A 15,896-nucleotide genomic window follows, 5' to 3' on the forward strand; every position below is an offset into this window, starting at 1 on the left:
TTACACATCTCTCATTTGCTTTTTCTCAGGCTCAGGATCCAGGATTATAATTCTTTCATGCAAATTCAAAGGGTTTTTTCCCATATGATAAAACATAAATATTTATCATTTTGTTAAAGTTGACAAAAATTCAAGTTAGATCAGTGAATTTTGTGCATCGTATTATTGGAACAAGTAGTTTTGTACTAAACTTAGGTATCTGGAACCGGGGAGGTTCTCAGAAGACAGAAGAGGTACTGGGTGGGCAAAGCAGTAAGTGCTGACCACACCACTTAAGACTAACATCAAATTAGTTTAAGACACAATAGCAATCTCTTGTTTTGATCCTCATTTCAATTAATCCCACACAAAAAAATTTTGGAGCATTTTCTGTACACTGTCATTGGGATGAATAAAAAAAATGGCTTCAAGGAAGGAGCCTTTTACTTCAAAGACACAAGATGTACACCCATTAATCAAATAAGTAATAGTTAGACATCACGTGATAAGATCTCTGTACAACTGCTAGACATACAGTGTAGGTAAGCAGAGTGCTGCATGATTCTGAAGAAAGAGAGCTCTCTGAGGGTGAGGATGGGGGAAGGACAGAGATTTTCACAGAGAAGGAAGAACCTACTCTAGAACGTGTAGGATAAACAGGATTTAGATACATAAAACTGGCTTTGGAAGGGGGTTACAAAGGGTGCAATGAAGGAAAACACCAGATTTATTCAGGTAACGCAGTGAGAAAAAAAACATTTCTCTTTACTATGTTCACTATTAATATTCGTAAGATTTCAAAGTAGTTAGAGATTTAGGAAATTATTGATTAAGAACATCTTTATGTTTCCTGATATCAGAAAAAGGCCTTAAGGGAGAAATGGCTTCTAGATGGAGTCAGCAGCGGAAAAGAACAGGAAGAGATGAAGAAGCAGAATCAACAAGACCAGCACCAGATCCAGGTTCTAGAACAAAGCATCCTCAGGTACAGCCCTCACTGACCTACTCCATAACTCCCTTTATTTTGACTTTGCCCATGTTGCATGTATAAGATCCATTCTTATTTTTCAGGGCATAATCACATCTTCATTTGGATTTCTAATAAAGACTAAGGCAACACCAGAAGATAACAGAAATTTCACTGTAAATGCCACCTACACATAGCAACACACGATTTATTTTTTAGATACATATTGGTGACTTACCCAAAGCTCTCCAAGCCTATTTCCTCATCTACAAAATGGTAGTAACAATATCTATCTTTTACAGTTGTTGAGCAAATTAAAAATATATGTGCTAAGCTACTAGCACCAACTGGCACATAAGGGGTAGTCAAAAAACAGTCCTTATTCACAGCCCCAACCCCTACTCTCACCTTAGAACAGGTGACAGTTCTCTGGATGTGTTTACACTGTGTGTCCATCACCCTTCTCCCGGGCTCTCCCCAGTCACAACCATGTTTTGGAAGAGAAGACACTGTAGGAATACTTCACTAGCATTTTCTCTCTTCTACCTTCCCAATTATTTGGTCCCAGATGTTGACCTCACTTCTCAATGTCCTTCCCTGCCCATCACCCACAATCAGTACCAAGTCAGCAACTTGTGATATAACAAGTAAAGCTTTTAAATTGCCTTGGCTTAAAAAGTGATGAACATGAAAAATATATATATATTGAAAAGCTCGAATGGAAGATGGGGTTATTAGTATTATCACAAAATATAGATAGCATGAAAGAAAGAGATGTGGGAAATGTCAGAATCATTTTCTAACCTACACACAGAAAAAAGATGGAATTTCTTGTGGTATAATAATGACAATAATTTAAAGCCTATGGATCTTTGAAATAAATATAGGTAGCTTTCAAAATCTCACTCACTGTGAATTTGTCCTCTTTAGTGAGAACTATAGGAAAGACCTGAAAGGTAAAAATATACACTAGCTGTACAACTACATTTTGCCCATCCTCACCACACTATACAGACAGATTGCATTAGGACTTCAAATTGACAGCATAGAAAAAAGCTTCCTTTTTTTAACTGTTTCTCACGTTACTTGCCTAATTTCACACGTTTGTACATTTAATAGCTAAAATCACTGACTACTCATCCTTATTCAGATTTTTTTTAAATTAACAATTCTTTAAAAGTTATATTGTAATCTTTGAAGTGTTTATATTTATAAACCCCTCGGTTGTTTGCTCAAAGATGTGAAGTGTTTCTGAATGGTAGATAACAATTCCTTAAAAATAACTCAATAAATCAACTCTACAGTTGGGAAAACTTGATCCTTTGTCAGGCGTCCCTTAGCAAGAGCTTCTTACCAAAGTCTGGCTTAGCTGATGATTACTTCCTCATCCTTAGCACAGAACCCTTATCTCTGAAGGAGTTCTGAATTTAATCCCTGCATACCCTGCGCTTTGCAGACATATCCCTGCTTCTCTTCAGAGCCCCCTCTTATTTAAGAGTCTTTGCCCATACTGAATACCTACAACTTTTCTGCACTTGATGATAACTGAAGTGGCTAACAGACTCAGACGCCATTAACAAGTTTGGGCAGCACTGTAAGTAATCCCAGAGAATTTACTAGGGTTCTACTGATTGCTTTCAGACCTTGCCTGAATGCTCTGAGAAGCACATAAGCTTCTAGTGGTACCGACCATGGCTTCCCTAGTTAGAGTTCCTATCTGACCAAAAAAAAAAAAAAAAAAAAAAAGGAGGAGGAAGAGGAGCAGGAAGAAGAAGACAAACCATATTTACCAGCCATATTACCTGCCAGGTACTTTACAGATTATCATCCTATCTAACCTTCATAACCCTGTGATGCATTGTCATTATCTTCACTTTTGGCACATAAGGGGTAAAGAATTCACATAATTACAAAGTGGTGGATCAGAAACTCATGACTACCCTATGCTACCTATAAAGTGATGCCACACAGCATTTTAGACCACACACTATGGTCCAAAAACCTATTATCTCTTACAGGAAGTCTTTAAAGCATGTTCTGACCCTTGGTTCTCCTTTCTCCAAAGAGCTCCTAGCACTCTCCGGATCTTCTTTCATGTTGCTCTCACATTACACAATTCTGGCATCTTCTGATGAGTTTATTTATTTTTTTATTTTCTGTTTTAATTGAAGTACTGTTGACGTATAATGTTACATTAGTTTCAGGTATACAAAATAGTGATTCGACAGTTCTATACATTGCACAATGCTCACCACAGCATGTACAGTCACCACCTGTCACCGTACAATGTCACTGCAATATTATTGACTGGATTCCCTATGCTGTGCTTTCATCCCCGTGACTTCACTACAACTTTGTTTTAGATCTTCAGGATGTCATTAACCATAAGTGCTCCTTTATTAGCACCAAATGATTTTAACCCCCAAATATATATAACAGGAATGATTTATTTTTAAATGGCCTTGTGCCATTGACAAAGCACTTGCACTTCCATTAAGTCATTTCATTCTCACAGCAATCCTAGAAGGAAAGCATTAACACCTCCATTGCATAGAGGAGGAAATAGGCTCAGAGAGGATAAGGGACTTAATTAAGGTCACAGAGCCATTAAAGGTAAACTTGGGCCTCAAAGCAAGTCCCATTCAGTGCTCTCCTGCTACAAAACTAAAGGAGAGCTGTGGGTGTACATGTTCTGGAAATAGTAAAATATCTAATACCTCGTGGCAAGTTGCTTTGTTTAAGGAATGGTCCTAAAAAAAATGTATTTGCAAAGAGTTCGTATCGTGAATTTGCATTGTTGTGATGCACGAAGGCTGTTTATCTCGTTTAAAATGTGCAGGGAACAGAATGTTCTGAAGCAACATACAGAGACAAAATAATATCTGTGCCTTGTCTGTATTAAACAGCCTCCACTACTGCCCAGCATTAAAGAAATCATGTCGCCAAAGCAGCTTTACCTGGTAACTGAACATTTTCTTCTCAGATATTTCTACAACTGCTAAATAATCAGGTGCATGTTTTTAAATTCAGTGTTTCTCCAAAACAGCTACCCGCAGTGCTTAAGAAGCTTTTATTACCAGCTAAAGAAAGTACATTTTCCCGTTAGCTCCAAGAGGCAACCAAGTCAAAGGATGGAATTGAACTAGACAGAGCCACCCTTCTTCCCTAAGCAGGGAAAGCATCCCAAACCCTGAATGACTGTTTATCACTTGACTTAGGTGCCTGCTCAAGGGTGACATTTGCCACCTGCCAGGCCTCTCAGCTAGAGGATAAGATTTTAACGGGAATATCAAAATAGAAACGTTGCTATTACCTCAGAGTCTGCAGCAGGGCCAGACTGCTCCTGAAGTTTTCATTCCTACTACTACTCCCAGTCTTGTGAGAGGAACTGAAAGAACATGGCCTTTGGCATTCAAATCCCTGCTCTGTCAACCACAGTACCTATAAGCCAGACATGTTCTCTCATCTCTTTGGGCCTCAGTTTCCTTGTCTGTAATAGTGGGACAATTATAGTGATTCACAGGACTTCATGAGTGATCAGCTTGGAGAGTACCTGACACATGGTAGGTGTTCAAAAAATATTAGACCCTAGTTCTTATTAGGAGTCAAAAATAATTAGAAGAAGGACACTGCCTGGAATTTTATCTGGGGATTTTTATCTCTTGGCCAAGATGTCTCATTTCTTTATGCCAGTACAAAGAATCTTTTCCTTTGAGTAAACTGAGATTACCACGCAATTAGAATTCTTTCCATTTGGAAATAATGGATGGGTTTTCTTTATGACTTGAAGACTAAAACGCTCACAATACTGGTTAATTCTTACAGAGCATGTGTTATAGACCAGGCACTGTGTTCAACATTTCATATAGATTATCTCACTGAATTCTCACAACCATGCTATGAGGTAGATTAACACTTAATAGGTGAGAAAAATGACATTTGTAGATGCTAACTTGCCCCATCGCATACAGCTAAAAAATTAGGACTCAGGATTTAAAATCTAATTAAATGTCTTAATCATAAAAATAAATTATGCCTCAGATCCTGTAGAAAATTTTTATAAAAGTTAAATCCTGTAAATGCTACCCTTTTACAGCACTTTTAATTTCCAACCCATGTAATGATTTCACTCTCTTATATGCATAGATACTCATATGACTCTCTGCCATATTAAAAACTCAAAGCTTCCCTGACTCACACATAGCCTTTAAGTAAAACATGTCTGCTTATTCATCCTCTCATCTTTTCTTTCAGAACAGCAACGTTTCAGAAAATAAGTAGGTTTCCATGGTTTTTGTCTCTGAGTCACATTCTTAGCTTTGGAACAATATTAGTGGGTATTTTGCCTGTGCCTTAGGAGGAAATGTTCCCAGGAGTAAAATGATACTGAACATCTCCTTCTGAATCGCTTTGCTTAAATAGAGTTTCAATTTGCCTCCCAAATGAGCCCTGTTCTTACTGTGACCACTGAACCATTTACTACCTGATTGTAGGCACAGGTGCAAATCCAGCACCGACCTCTCAGTCCAGACACCCATGTGTACAAATTTATAGGCTGGCTTAGAATTCCTCTTTTGTCACGTCTGGTGCTTTCCTCCATCCAATAGCCAACACCCATAATGAGCCCCCCCTCCAAACACCCTCAGAAGCATCCAAAGGAGCTGTGTCGTTCACATTCTAGATTCCTCTTTCCTATGTGGCTGCCCAGCTGTCCTCCCTCTGCCAAAATGCCTTGCATCAAGTTGCCCTCCAGAGGCTTGCTACTTTTTGAACTATGTCCAAAGACCTCTGACTTTAATTGGAGCACACAGAGTGCCTGACAGAAATGTCATAAGCATAAAATGCAAAAGGTTAACTGCCAGGGAGAATGATGTAAATGCACTGCCTTCCCTTTGAGAAGGATTATCTACTTATGATTAAATGTTCTCTAGTAAGGATTTTTTTTTAATATTCCAAAGTACCCTTCTGACCCTCTGCCTTTCTTTAATGAGCTTTAATTTGTCTCCAAATGGTAGACACTGCCTGCCCCATAAGGTACTAATATGAAGATGCAGGAAAGATTGGATTTCTGTGTGATTGTATGTCATGAGAAAATCTGAGGAGCGGGTCATTACTGCAGCTGCCACCATCCCACATAAGGGAAGTGCCACTACAAATGGAGATGCAATATTAGGAAATGCACTCTGCTCAAGATCATATAAAGCAGTAATCTACTCTGTTAACTCAAAAAATAGCAGGCAAGATTCAATTTCAAAAACAGAACCCAAAGGATCGATGGAGAAATATAAAGGCTAAATGATTTTGATGCTGGTTATAGTTTATCAAAGTTCAGCTCGCTGTGATTTCTATCCAAATTCAACCCCCTACCTAATGCTCTCATCTACCTGTGCAGGCCAACTGTACCTTAATGAAACTGATGTCTCATCCAACACAGTGAGGAATGCTGCATGAAAAATGTCAAATTCTGACCCAACCAGCCATATCTAACATCATATTGTGGGAGAGGCACAAGCTGCTCTTGTGACAATGTGAGAGAGAGAAGAGAAAGGGGGGAAAGGCACACAAAAAAAGAGAGAGAGGGAGAGAGAGAGAAACCCACCATTTGTTTCTTCTTCTTAAATTTGCTGTTGCCTAGAAACACTTAAGAAATTATTCTGAAGCAATTATATGAGTCAAAAGCATTCCAAGCATGTTTTTCACTTTCCATATTTGACTAATTGGTTTATCAGATTTGCAATAGTTCATCTGTTGTTGTTTTTAATTTCCCAGATATTATGATTATTTTTAACTCAGGAGATTTTTTTAATGTAACAAAAACAGCAAAATAAATCAAATTTCCAGCAAAAAAAGAGGAAGAAATCTAACCTCCAAACCCCATCAAAAAAAAAAAAAAGCCTAGTACAATGCCTAGCACATAATAGGAATACCTGTGATTATGTAGCTTAAAAAATGAATGAATGGGAAAATATGGATGATGGATGATGGATGGATGGTCAGATTTGAAAATACCATCTATTAAAGGGTCCAGCTAAAGACTAGACAATGACTTGAACATTAATGAAGTAAAAATGAAAGCCTTGAAATTCTTTAAAAAATAAAAAAGGATAACCACCCAACTATCTTGAGTCAAGGGCAAAGTCACATGACAGTGGTTTTTGAGGCCATTGTTGATGACGTGTTGTAACACCTCACCCTCACTTCACTTTCTCATCTTTCCCCTCTTTCCTATGCTCTTTTATTTCCTTATCCCCCACTTCCCAGCATCCTCTGTGATTCACACCTGCCAATCTCATCCATAGCTTAATAAAAATAGGGTTAAATGATTACCCAGCATAAACACCCCCACCCCCACCAGTGCTGTGATAGTCTAAAAAGTAGATTAAAATAACACCACTCCACTGCAATTCAATAATAACAGCTACCCTTTATGCAGCATATATTATATACTCTGAGCATTACTCTGAGAAAAATAATTCTCTGAGGAAAGTCTAATTAGCATTATTTTACATGTAAGGACACTAAAGCACAGAAAGCTATAAATCTAGTAGCAGACAAGCCATGAGTCACACATAGATCTTTCTGACCCCAGACCCATTCCACCAGGACTCACTCGGTTCATTCTTGATTCATTTCAATGAAGATTTATAGAGAACCTGCCACATCGAACCCATCTTTGTCTTAAGTAAAGGAGATTGAGATAAGTGCCTCAAAGCAAATTTTTAGTTATGTTTACTTCTCTTTAGATCCGTTAACTTTTCAAAGTGATTTTACATTATTTCATTTAAAACAATATTCAGTAACTTGAAATACAAATTTAAAACTACTAGCATGGACGTCATAAATCTTTGGCTGTGTTGACATGAGTAATGAAGGAACAAAGGAGCAAATGAACAAAGGAGAAAGTGGGAGAGGAGTAATTGTCACAAAGAATGTTCAAAGGCAGAAATTCTTTGTATAATATGCTACCAAAGGGCCTAGGTTTCCCCATTCTCCAAGATTGTCCCCCACCCCAGATCTATGACTAAATTTATCAGCTCGGAAAGCTTCCACATACACCACTTGGAATGCATCTTTTGTCTGCCACAAGCTAAGTGTCAGAGCCCATTTAGACCACCCCAGGCTAACTGGTCCTTGTTGGTTATTCTATGTTATATTAAGATTGGAATTTATATTTATTGGTCTTCAAATAATAGAGTCCTGTTCTTGGTATCAAATATGAACAATTAATACTAGAAGCAAAGCAAAAATGAAGTGGATAGAAAGTTGAAAATATAGTGGCTGCTCTATAATACTGTTGGAAATAAATGTTAAGGGTTACAAGGCATAAAGCCAGTAATCATTTCTGAACAGAGAGAGTCAATGGCTGCATACATCATTGAATATGTTTTGCCATTTCATAATATGGTAACAAGTAATTTATTCACTGAAAATATTTTCCCCTACAACTTTTTTTTTTAAAGAAAAAAAGCTTTCCAAAATCATGGATAAGCACATTTGCAGCTAATTTGCCATGTCCTGGCTAAGGCACCTCATGGCACCTATGTATGTAGAGGTCGATTTGAATTATTATTAAAACTATTTAGCTCAGGGTGCCTGGGTGGCTCAGTCAGTTAAACATCTGACTTCAGCTCAGGTCATGATCTCATGGTTCGTGAGTTCGAGCCCCACGTCAGGCTCTGCACTGACAGCTCAGAGCCTGGAGCCTGCCTCAGATTCTGTATCTCCCTCTCTCTCTGCCCCCACCCCCCTTTCTCTCTCAAAAAATAAATAAGCATTAAAATTTTTAAGTTTAAAAAAAATATTTAGCTCTTATTAAGTATTTATCATGTACGACAAGGCTCTCTACAGGCTCTAATTAAAAACCACACACCCAGCTTCTGTCCTACCAGAGCACTCAAGAAGCCCATAACTAACCAGTCTACCACACCACACCAACCTCCAGACCGTGCATTTATTTGCATTCATTTGAAAACCTTGTTTGTAACCTGCCCATGAAAGGGGCTGATTCTCTGAAAACCAGTTTGGCTTCTTATTTTTCATGGAAAATGAAAGCCTTAATTTACAAAATATTGTTCTGATGAGGAGCATTTGCTTTTCTACTAAATGATTATCTTCTAACATTATCTGCCTACATGGCAGTTTCAACTCATGATAGTATCATCTGCCCATAATATAATTATTAATATTTACAGAGTTATATTAGGAGATGAGAGTCACCCATGCAAAAGCTGCTCGCATGTAACTATAAATTATTCAGCTTTTCTAAACATCTGCTCTGTTCCCAATTATCAGAGCCAAGTGACACTTGTTTCAATGTCACTGCTGGGCTAGCTCTCTGCTTCTTGTTATCTTGAAGCTGCTGTGTCGCATTGTTCCTCCTGTTCTTAAATGCTCAGGATTAGAGGCAATAGATCTGGCTTAGGCCAAACTGAGTGTTTGTTGTATGCCAAATGCCCTTTAATTCTCTGGCATGCTTACCCACAGCATGTGATTGTTTGCACTAGTGGGTTAGATCTTCCTTATTATACACATGCCTCTTGGCAAGGCTGATTGTAAGGCAATTCATGTCCTATGTCTGTGCGTAGAAGTATTCTTCATCTTTTTTTATTATATAGTTTTATTTCAGTTTGGTGAGTAAAATGTGCCTGACATGTGTTAAGTGCTTAAAAAAAAGTGTGTTAAGGGCGCCTGGGTGGCGCAGTCAGTTAAGCGTCCGACTTCAGCCAGGTCACGATCTCGCAGTCCGCGTCGGGCTCTGGGCTGATGGCTCAGAGCCTGGAGCCTGCTTCCGATTCTGTGTCTCCCTCTCTCTCTGCCCCTCCCCCGTTCATGCTCTGTCTCTCTCTGTCCCAAAAATAAATAAACGTTGAAAAAAAAAATTAAAAAAAAAAGTGTTAAATGTTTGATGAAATTTATCAGACCCCTAGTTTTAAAAATAAAACACAAAAATCAACCCACCTTCTACTAGACTGCATATTCTCAATTTTATGACAAAATATAGTTTGATATTATCATAAAGCAAAGTATCTATAAAGATAAAATATCTTTAACCTCTAATCCATCAATAATAACTTATCTGCCCATTACATATGACCAACACACTGCAGTCAAGATTATCTAATTAAAGTCATCAACTACATATACTTAATAGTATCTGTTAGAGTTCCAAAGCTATTCATTTTAATCAGTCATAGTTAAAAAATAAAAGATCTTTCTTTCATCATTGTAAACCTTAGCCATTGAGCATTAACTAGCTAACATCAATATAAACCATGTCAGATTTGGTAGATGATTTAGAAACATGTAACTTCTTCAATCACTAGATGCAAAGCTGATCTATTTTTCTATTTTTACTGGCTAACTACCTGAAATGCAAGGTAACAATGAGTAATTTTGCAAATCAAAGAAAAAAACCTCATAAAGTTGGTTATGCAAAGGTTCATCCCCATAAGGTGATGCAATAATTAGCATACTGATTTTGATGCTTTAAAAGATTCTATAACCGCAGTGGCTTAAACAAGATTAGAACATTCATTTCTCTCACACCCATAACAATCCTAGCTGGGAGACATTCAAGGGAGAGAAAGAAGCAACATCCCATGAGATGATCGAGAGACCCTCCCTGTTTCTTTCTGTCTTGCTTTGCTGCTCCCTAAGTGATGCTTCTGGTAGGATGGTCAAAGACAGCTCACTGCCACAACATCTGCATTCCAGTGTAGGAAGAGGAGGATAAGTGGAGGGCAAACAGTTCTATTTTAAAGTTATGACCTGAAAATTGCAGATGTCACTTCTGCTACTATCCTATTAGCCAGAATTTAGTCACATGACACCATTTAAATGCAAAGGAGACTGGGAAATGTAGTCCGTAGCTGGAGAGACACATAAGACTCAAGGACTTCTATTACTAAAAAGAAAAAGAGAAATAGATTGGGGTGAGGAGATTTCATTTACAAAATAGATAACATTTGTTAATTAGACACCATTCCCATAAATATTATGAAAATTCTAATAATCCTGGAGTACTATTTTGGTTTCTTGTCTAGACCTGTATTTTTAAAGGACAGGTGTGTCCCTAAAGCTATATTCACACCCACACTCGCTCCAAAATCGTTGATATCAAAGTTGAAGAACAAATCTCCAAATAGACCTGGTAGGTTTTCTTTTTTATTGGAGTTGTCATAGATGGCCCTCCTTTTCCTACCAGAGTAGGAAGAGAAAGGGCTAACTAATCATTATTGAGTAACTCCTCTGTGTCACACCCTGTGGTAGAGGCTTACAAAAATAATTTTATTTACCTCCTTAAGACAACCTTTTGTGAATACTATTATTATCCACCAAAGAAGAAAACTGAAGCTTGGTTGGGATAAATAAGTAAGCCAAGTACATTAGCTTTCATATGGGCTCACTGTCTTGTTTCCATGGGTAGAGCTGAAAACAAAAAAGTAGACCTTCACACAAAAACTCACAAAATGTAGGTAAACCACCAGCCACCTCCTGTTTTCCCAAGATTCAGTGGGGAAAAAAAAAGGAAAGAGAATCTGCACTTAAGGGAAGAGTCAAAGATTACAACTGCTCACCACTCCAGACCAAATTCAACATCTGCTGGAGGTGAACACATTCTGAGAACCTGTGAGTCCCAAAAGAAACTGAATCCTTCTTTGTCTAGCTTGGATGGGGTCAGTGAGGTGGTCCTAGCAATTCCATCAACTAATTTCAGAGGTATATCAGTGGTGGCACAACCTGGACCAAGTCCTGCTGATTCAGACCATCCCAGAGAAATGATCACTGGGCCATCTCTGGGTGTAGTCCTGGCCTTTAATAGGCTCCCAGCCTATTACAGCAAACAGCTCATCAGTCCTTTGGGAGTGTATAGCCAAAGCGAGTCATAAACTTAATTTCAAACACAGCATCAGTGATTACCTTCAAACTACAGTATTATAATCAAATTACATCAGCCAGCTTTTATTTAAGGCCTAAAACTTCTATTACTTTGAACAACAGTCTTGTGCCCAAACGAAGAAAGGCTGGCTATAAAGTGGCTATAGCTTATGGAAACCCCAGACTCTGAAACAGAGACTGTTGTAAGAATCTCTACCAAAATCCAAACTCAAACAACCAAAAAAAAAAAAAAAAAAAAAGTGACAAAGCCTTCACTTTAATCCTGGTCACACTGACTTGTCCACTAAGCAGAAAAATGCCTAGTATAACAAAATTACCCTAATGAATACCAGGACAGAAATATTACCTTTGTATATAATGGGTCAGCACTTTTACATGTGGCCAAACCCCAGCTACGATTTCAATCTTCTGTTTCTTTATTATGATAGGAAGTAAGAAATCCTTTTATACTGATGAGCAAAATGAGTGTTGTGTCTAGGTTCATAAGAACCCATTTTTTAAAGTTTTGTTCCCATAGTGGTTAATTAGAAAGTTGTTAACAGCTCAGGGTCTGTCAGCAGAGATTTGATTTCGAATTCTGTCCTGCCACAAGCTACCTGTAAGCCTCCAGGCCAGGGGGCTATCAAGGTGCCCAGCTTGCTTCTCTGTCAAATGGAACTAATAATGGTACTCACGGGGGTTGTTGGAAGGACTAATTAGGTCAATGCCTCATACGGTATACTCAATACATTTAAATGTTGTTATAATTGCTAGCAAGTAAAATGATGGAAGGTAGAACATAACTCTTCTGAGTCCTGGCCTTTTTGGCCCCAGTGGTAAACTCCATTAGATTGTTAGTCCTTGTTAACTCCACCAAAAACTGAAAGAGATAAATGGACACTTAGCAGCAGAAAAATTGCCTTCTGAAATAACCCCTTCTTGGTGCATCCAGCATTTATGTGCTGTCCTTTTCCTAAGACAAAAAATTGCATGTTGGAATTGGATTGGGGACATTATCTCGTGATGATTAAGGGAGGTTATTACTAGAACAGTGCATGAAATGAAAGCTACCTGCTTTCACATAGGGAGCTCTTGAAAATAACCCTATTTTTCCCCAGCAAATAGGCAGGGAGAAGAAAGATTCCAATAATGGATAGCATTACAAATCCTTTTTCATGTACTCTGCTTATCTAAATTGGCACATGATGCCTGCCCACCCTCTCTCAGAAATCATGAGAGGTGCTAACTCATCCATCAGGCCCCGCCTAACAGCCCAGGAGGCACCAAGAAGGATATTTCTCTTTCTCTGCTGCCTGTTTCTCGTCAAACTGAATCAGCATTTCTGGGAGCTCAGTTCCCATTCAGAAAGGTAATACCTTGTAAAAATGGGCATGGCAGCACTTATGGAAATTCTAACCCATCAGCTGAGAGATAAGCAGGTGAAGGTTAGAGGGTTATTCCCTAGTGACCTCGCCAAAAGCTTTCCATGTAAAAAAAATAGTTTTACATACATATTTTTATTTTTATATATACAAAACTAAAGTTTTATATAAATACACATATGTATGTTTATGTGCAGGTGTATATGGATGAATATACATACAAATATATATACATACACATGCACAAATATGTATACATATACATGTATATGTATATACATACATATACACACAGTACAGATATATGTGTGTATATATATATATATATATATACACACAATATACACACACACATAAATACTCCCCCAATATTTCACTTATACTTGCTAAATTTTTCTCTCTACTCAAAGCTTTTGGAAAAGGATTACATATGAGTCCCTAATTTAAGCCCTGAATTTTTCTGAGCTTTAAATAAGAGTTGAGTATCCTCCTAACTATGAAGAGTCACTGAGCCAGAAAAAGAAATTAATATAGATATAGATACAGAGAAATTTGAAAAGGAAGTTAACCCAAATGGTAATATTAAATAAAAATACGGATGATCAAATTTATTCAACAAATAATAGTTTGGATTCCATATTATGTAAATGAGAAAAGAGAAACAAGGAGGAAAAAGTAAAACTATCAGAGAGACAGATATTTTAAAAATCCCTTATGAAGCATGTATCAAGTACCTACTATACCAGCTGGGCATTGTTTTAGGCTTCCCAACCTCAGCGCCATTGACATTTTAGGCTAGATAAGTCTTTCTTGGGCGACTGTTCTGTGCATGTAGGATGTTCAGCAGCATCTCTGGCCTCCACCCACTAGGTGTCAGTAGCAGTCCTCAAGCTGTGACAACCAAAATGTCTCCAGCATTGCCAGATGTCCTCACGGGGAAATCACTGTCAGTGAGACCCACCATGCTAGAGATACAAAAATAGTGCCTACGTACCAGTTGCAATTTTTGTTTTATGTTCCTTAAGAACAGGCAATCCTCAAAAACTTGGCACATTATCCAGGGAGGAGGCATATTTCCTCCTCCTTGGTGTGGAGGTTGTTAGACCTCCTCTTCTTCCATTGCCGGACTGCCACCATGCTTTCCCCCCTCAGTTCTGACCCAGTTGGCCATGGAGGCTGGCCAAAGCCAGTTCCATGCTCTGTTACTCTTTCCTGGGTTTCCCATCACTTCCACTGGCATTCTGATCTGTCAAAATGCTTTTCTAGAACAACAAATGGTAACATTTATCTTTTGATCTTATTTATATTGTCCATAAATAATATATAGAAGTATCAAATCAACATATAAAAATAGGATATAGAGTTTTGCATTTGAGTGAGAATTTTAGGAAATGCTCTGTACCACTAAGCATCTCCTGTAGAGGTTTGTGATTCTAAGTAATTAGCATCAAAAGGTTTCCTTCTTATCCTGTGTAACAGAGAGCTGGCTGTAACTAAATGATAAAGAAGAGAAAGGGGGTGTTCGTTTGTTTCTGTTTGGTTTTAATAAACATGCCTGATATGTCATTTGACTGCAACCTCATATTAATGCATCTTTCACCCAGTGACTTGAAAACCTTCAAAAACATTCATTAGCAGATACTTTGATGAGGTTAGCAGACTTTCAACCTTGTATTCTTACCATATTAGTCTAAAGACATCCATGAGAATCATATGGCATTACATTACCCATGGGCCTCTCTACAGAGGAAAACAACTATAAATACCAGTGCATTTCTAATTCCCTGAGATGTAATTGGCCAAACAGATCAAGAATCTATCTCTGTGCCCCAGCTATAGAAAGGGGCAGAAACTGGAGGAAAGTAGCATTTGCTGAGTGCATGCTATTTCTTTAATTCTTTATTAAACCCTATGAAGTAGTAACATTGCCCAGATCTCTAAATGTTTAATTGTTCCAGGATTCAGTCCTTGGAAGCCCTGACTTTCTAGGAAATCTTATCCATGCCTATGGCTATACATACCAATTCCCAAATTTACATTCAAACCCAGACTTCTCTGAGCTCCCAACGTTTGTGTCTGTTTTCTCCATGTCACCATTGACTATCTCGAAGTTACCACACCCAGCACCAGTCTCTTTCTTCTCCCTCCCAGATTTCTGTCTGAGCAATTAAATTCACATCTTTCCAATTATTCACAAACATCAGACTCACCCTTGACATCTCTCTTTTTCTCACACCCCACATGTAATGTATCAACAAATCCTGGCAACTCTTCCTTCAAAGTATTTCCAGATTCTAATTGCCTCTCACCCTTCTACCAGCAACCCCCCTGAATTAAGCCATCTTCTGTGAAGTGTTACAACTACTGACCTCCGTGGTTTTCCCTCCAGCCTATTCTCCACACAGCAGCCAATGTGATTGTTTAAATTTCAGGTCATGACATGTTTTGTCTTCTGCTCAGTATTCCCTGTGGTTCCCTAAAGGCCTTACCATACATTAGGCCCCATATGATCTAGTCACCTGCCACTTCTCTGACTTATTTCTTGCCACTCTGCTTATTCCCCGTGCTCTTACCCTGAGTTTTGTGGTTATTCTTACCTCTCCAGAAAGCACTTCCCCTACCACACTTATGTACCCTTCTCTCGCTTCCTTCATATCTCTGCTCAAATGACGCTTTGTCAAGTAGCCCCT

General features: G+C 38.3%; 1 protein-coding gene across 1 annotated transcript in view; it reads left to right on the plus strand.

The window, feature by feature from the left end:
* The window catches only part of PALMD (palmdelphin), a 49,896-nt gene that overhangs the window by 23,056 nt on the left and 10,944 nt on the right, over window positions 1–15,896 (plus strand). The window contains exon 3 of the mRNA XM_045478393.1: window positions 840–964. Coding sequence (XP_045334349.1) covers window positions 840–964 — 125 coding nt within the window. The remainder of the gene's footprint in view (window positions 1–839; window positions 965–15,896) is intronic.

This window comes from Leopardus geoffroyi, chromosome C1 (genome assembly GCF_018350155.1).
Source record: "Leopardus geoffroyi isolate Oge1 chromosome C1, O.geoffroyi_Oge1_pat1.0, whole genome shotgun sequence".
Classification (NCBI taxonomy): Eukaryota; Metazoa; Chordata; class Mammalia; order Carnivora; family Felidae; genus Leopardus; species Leopardus geoffroyi.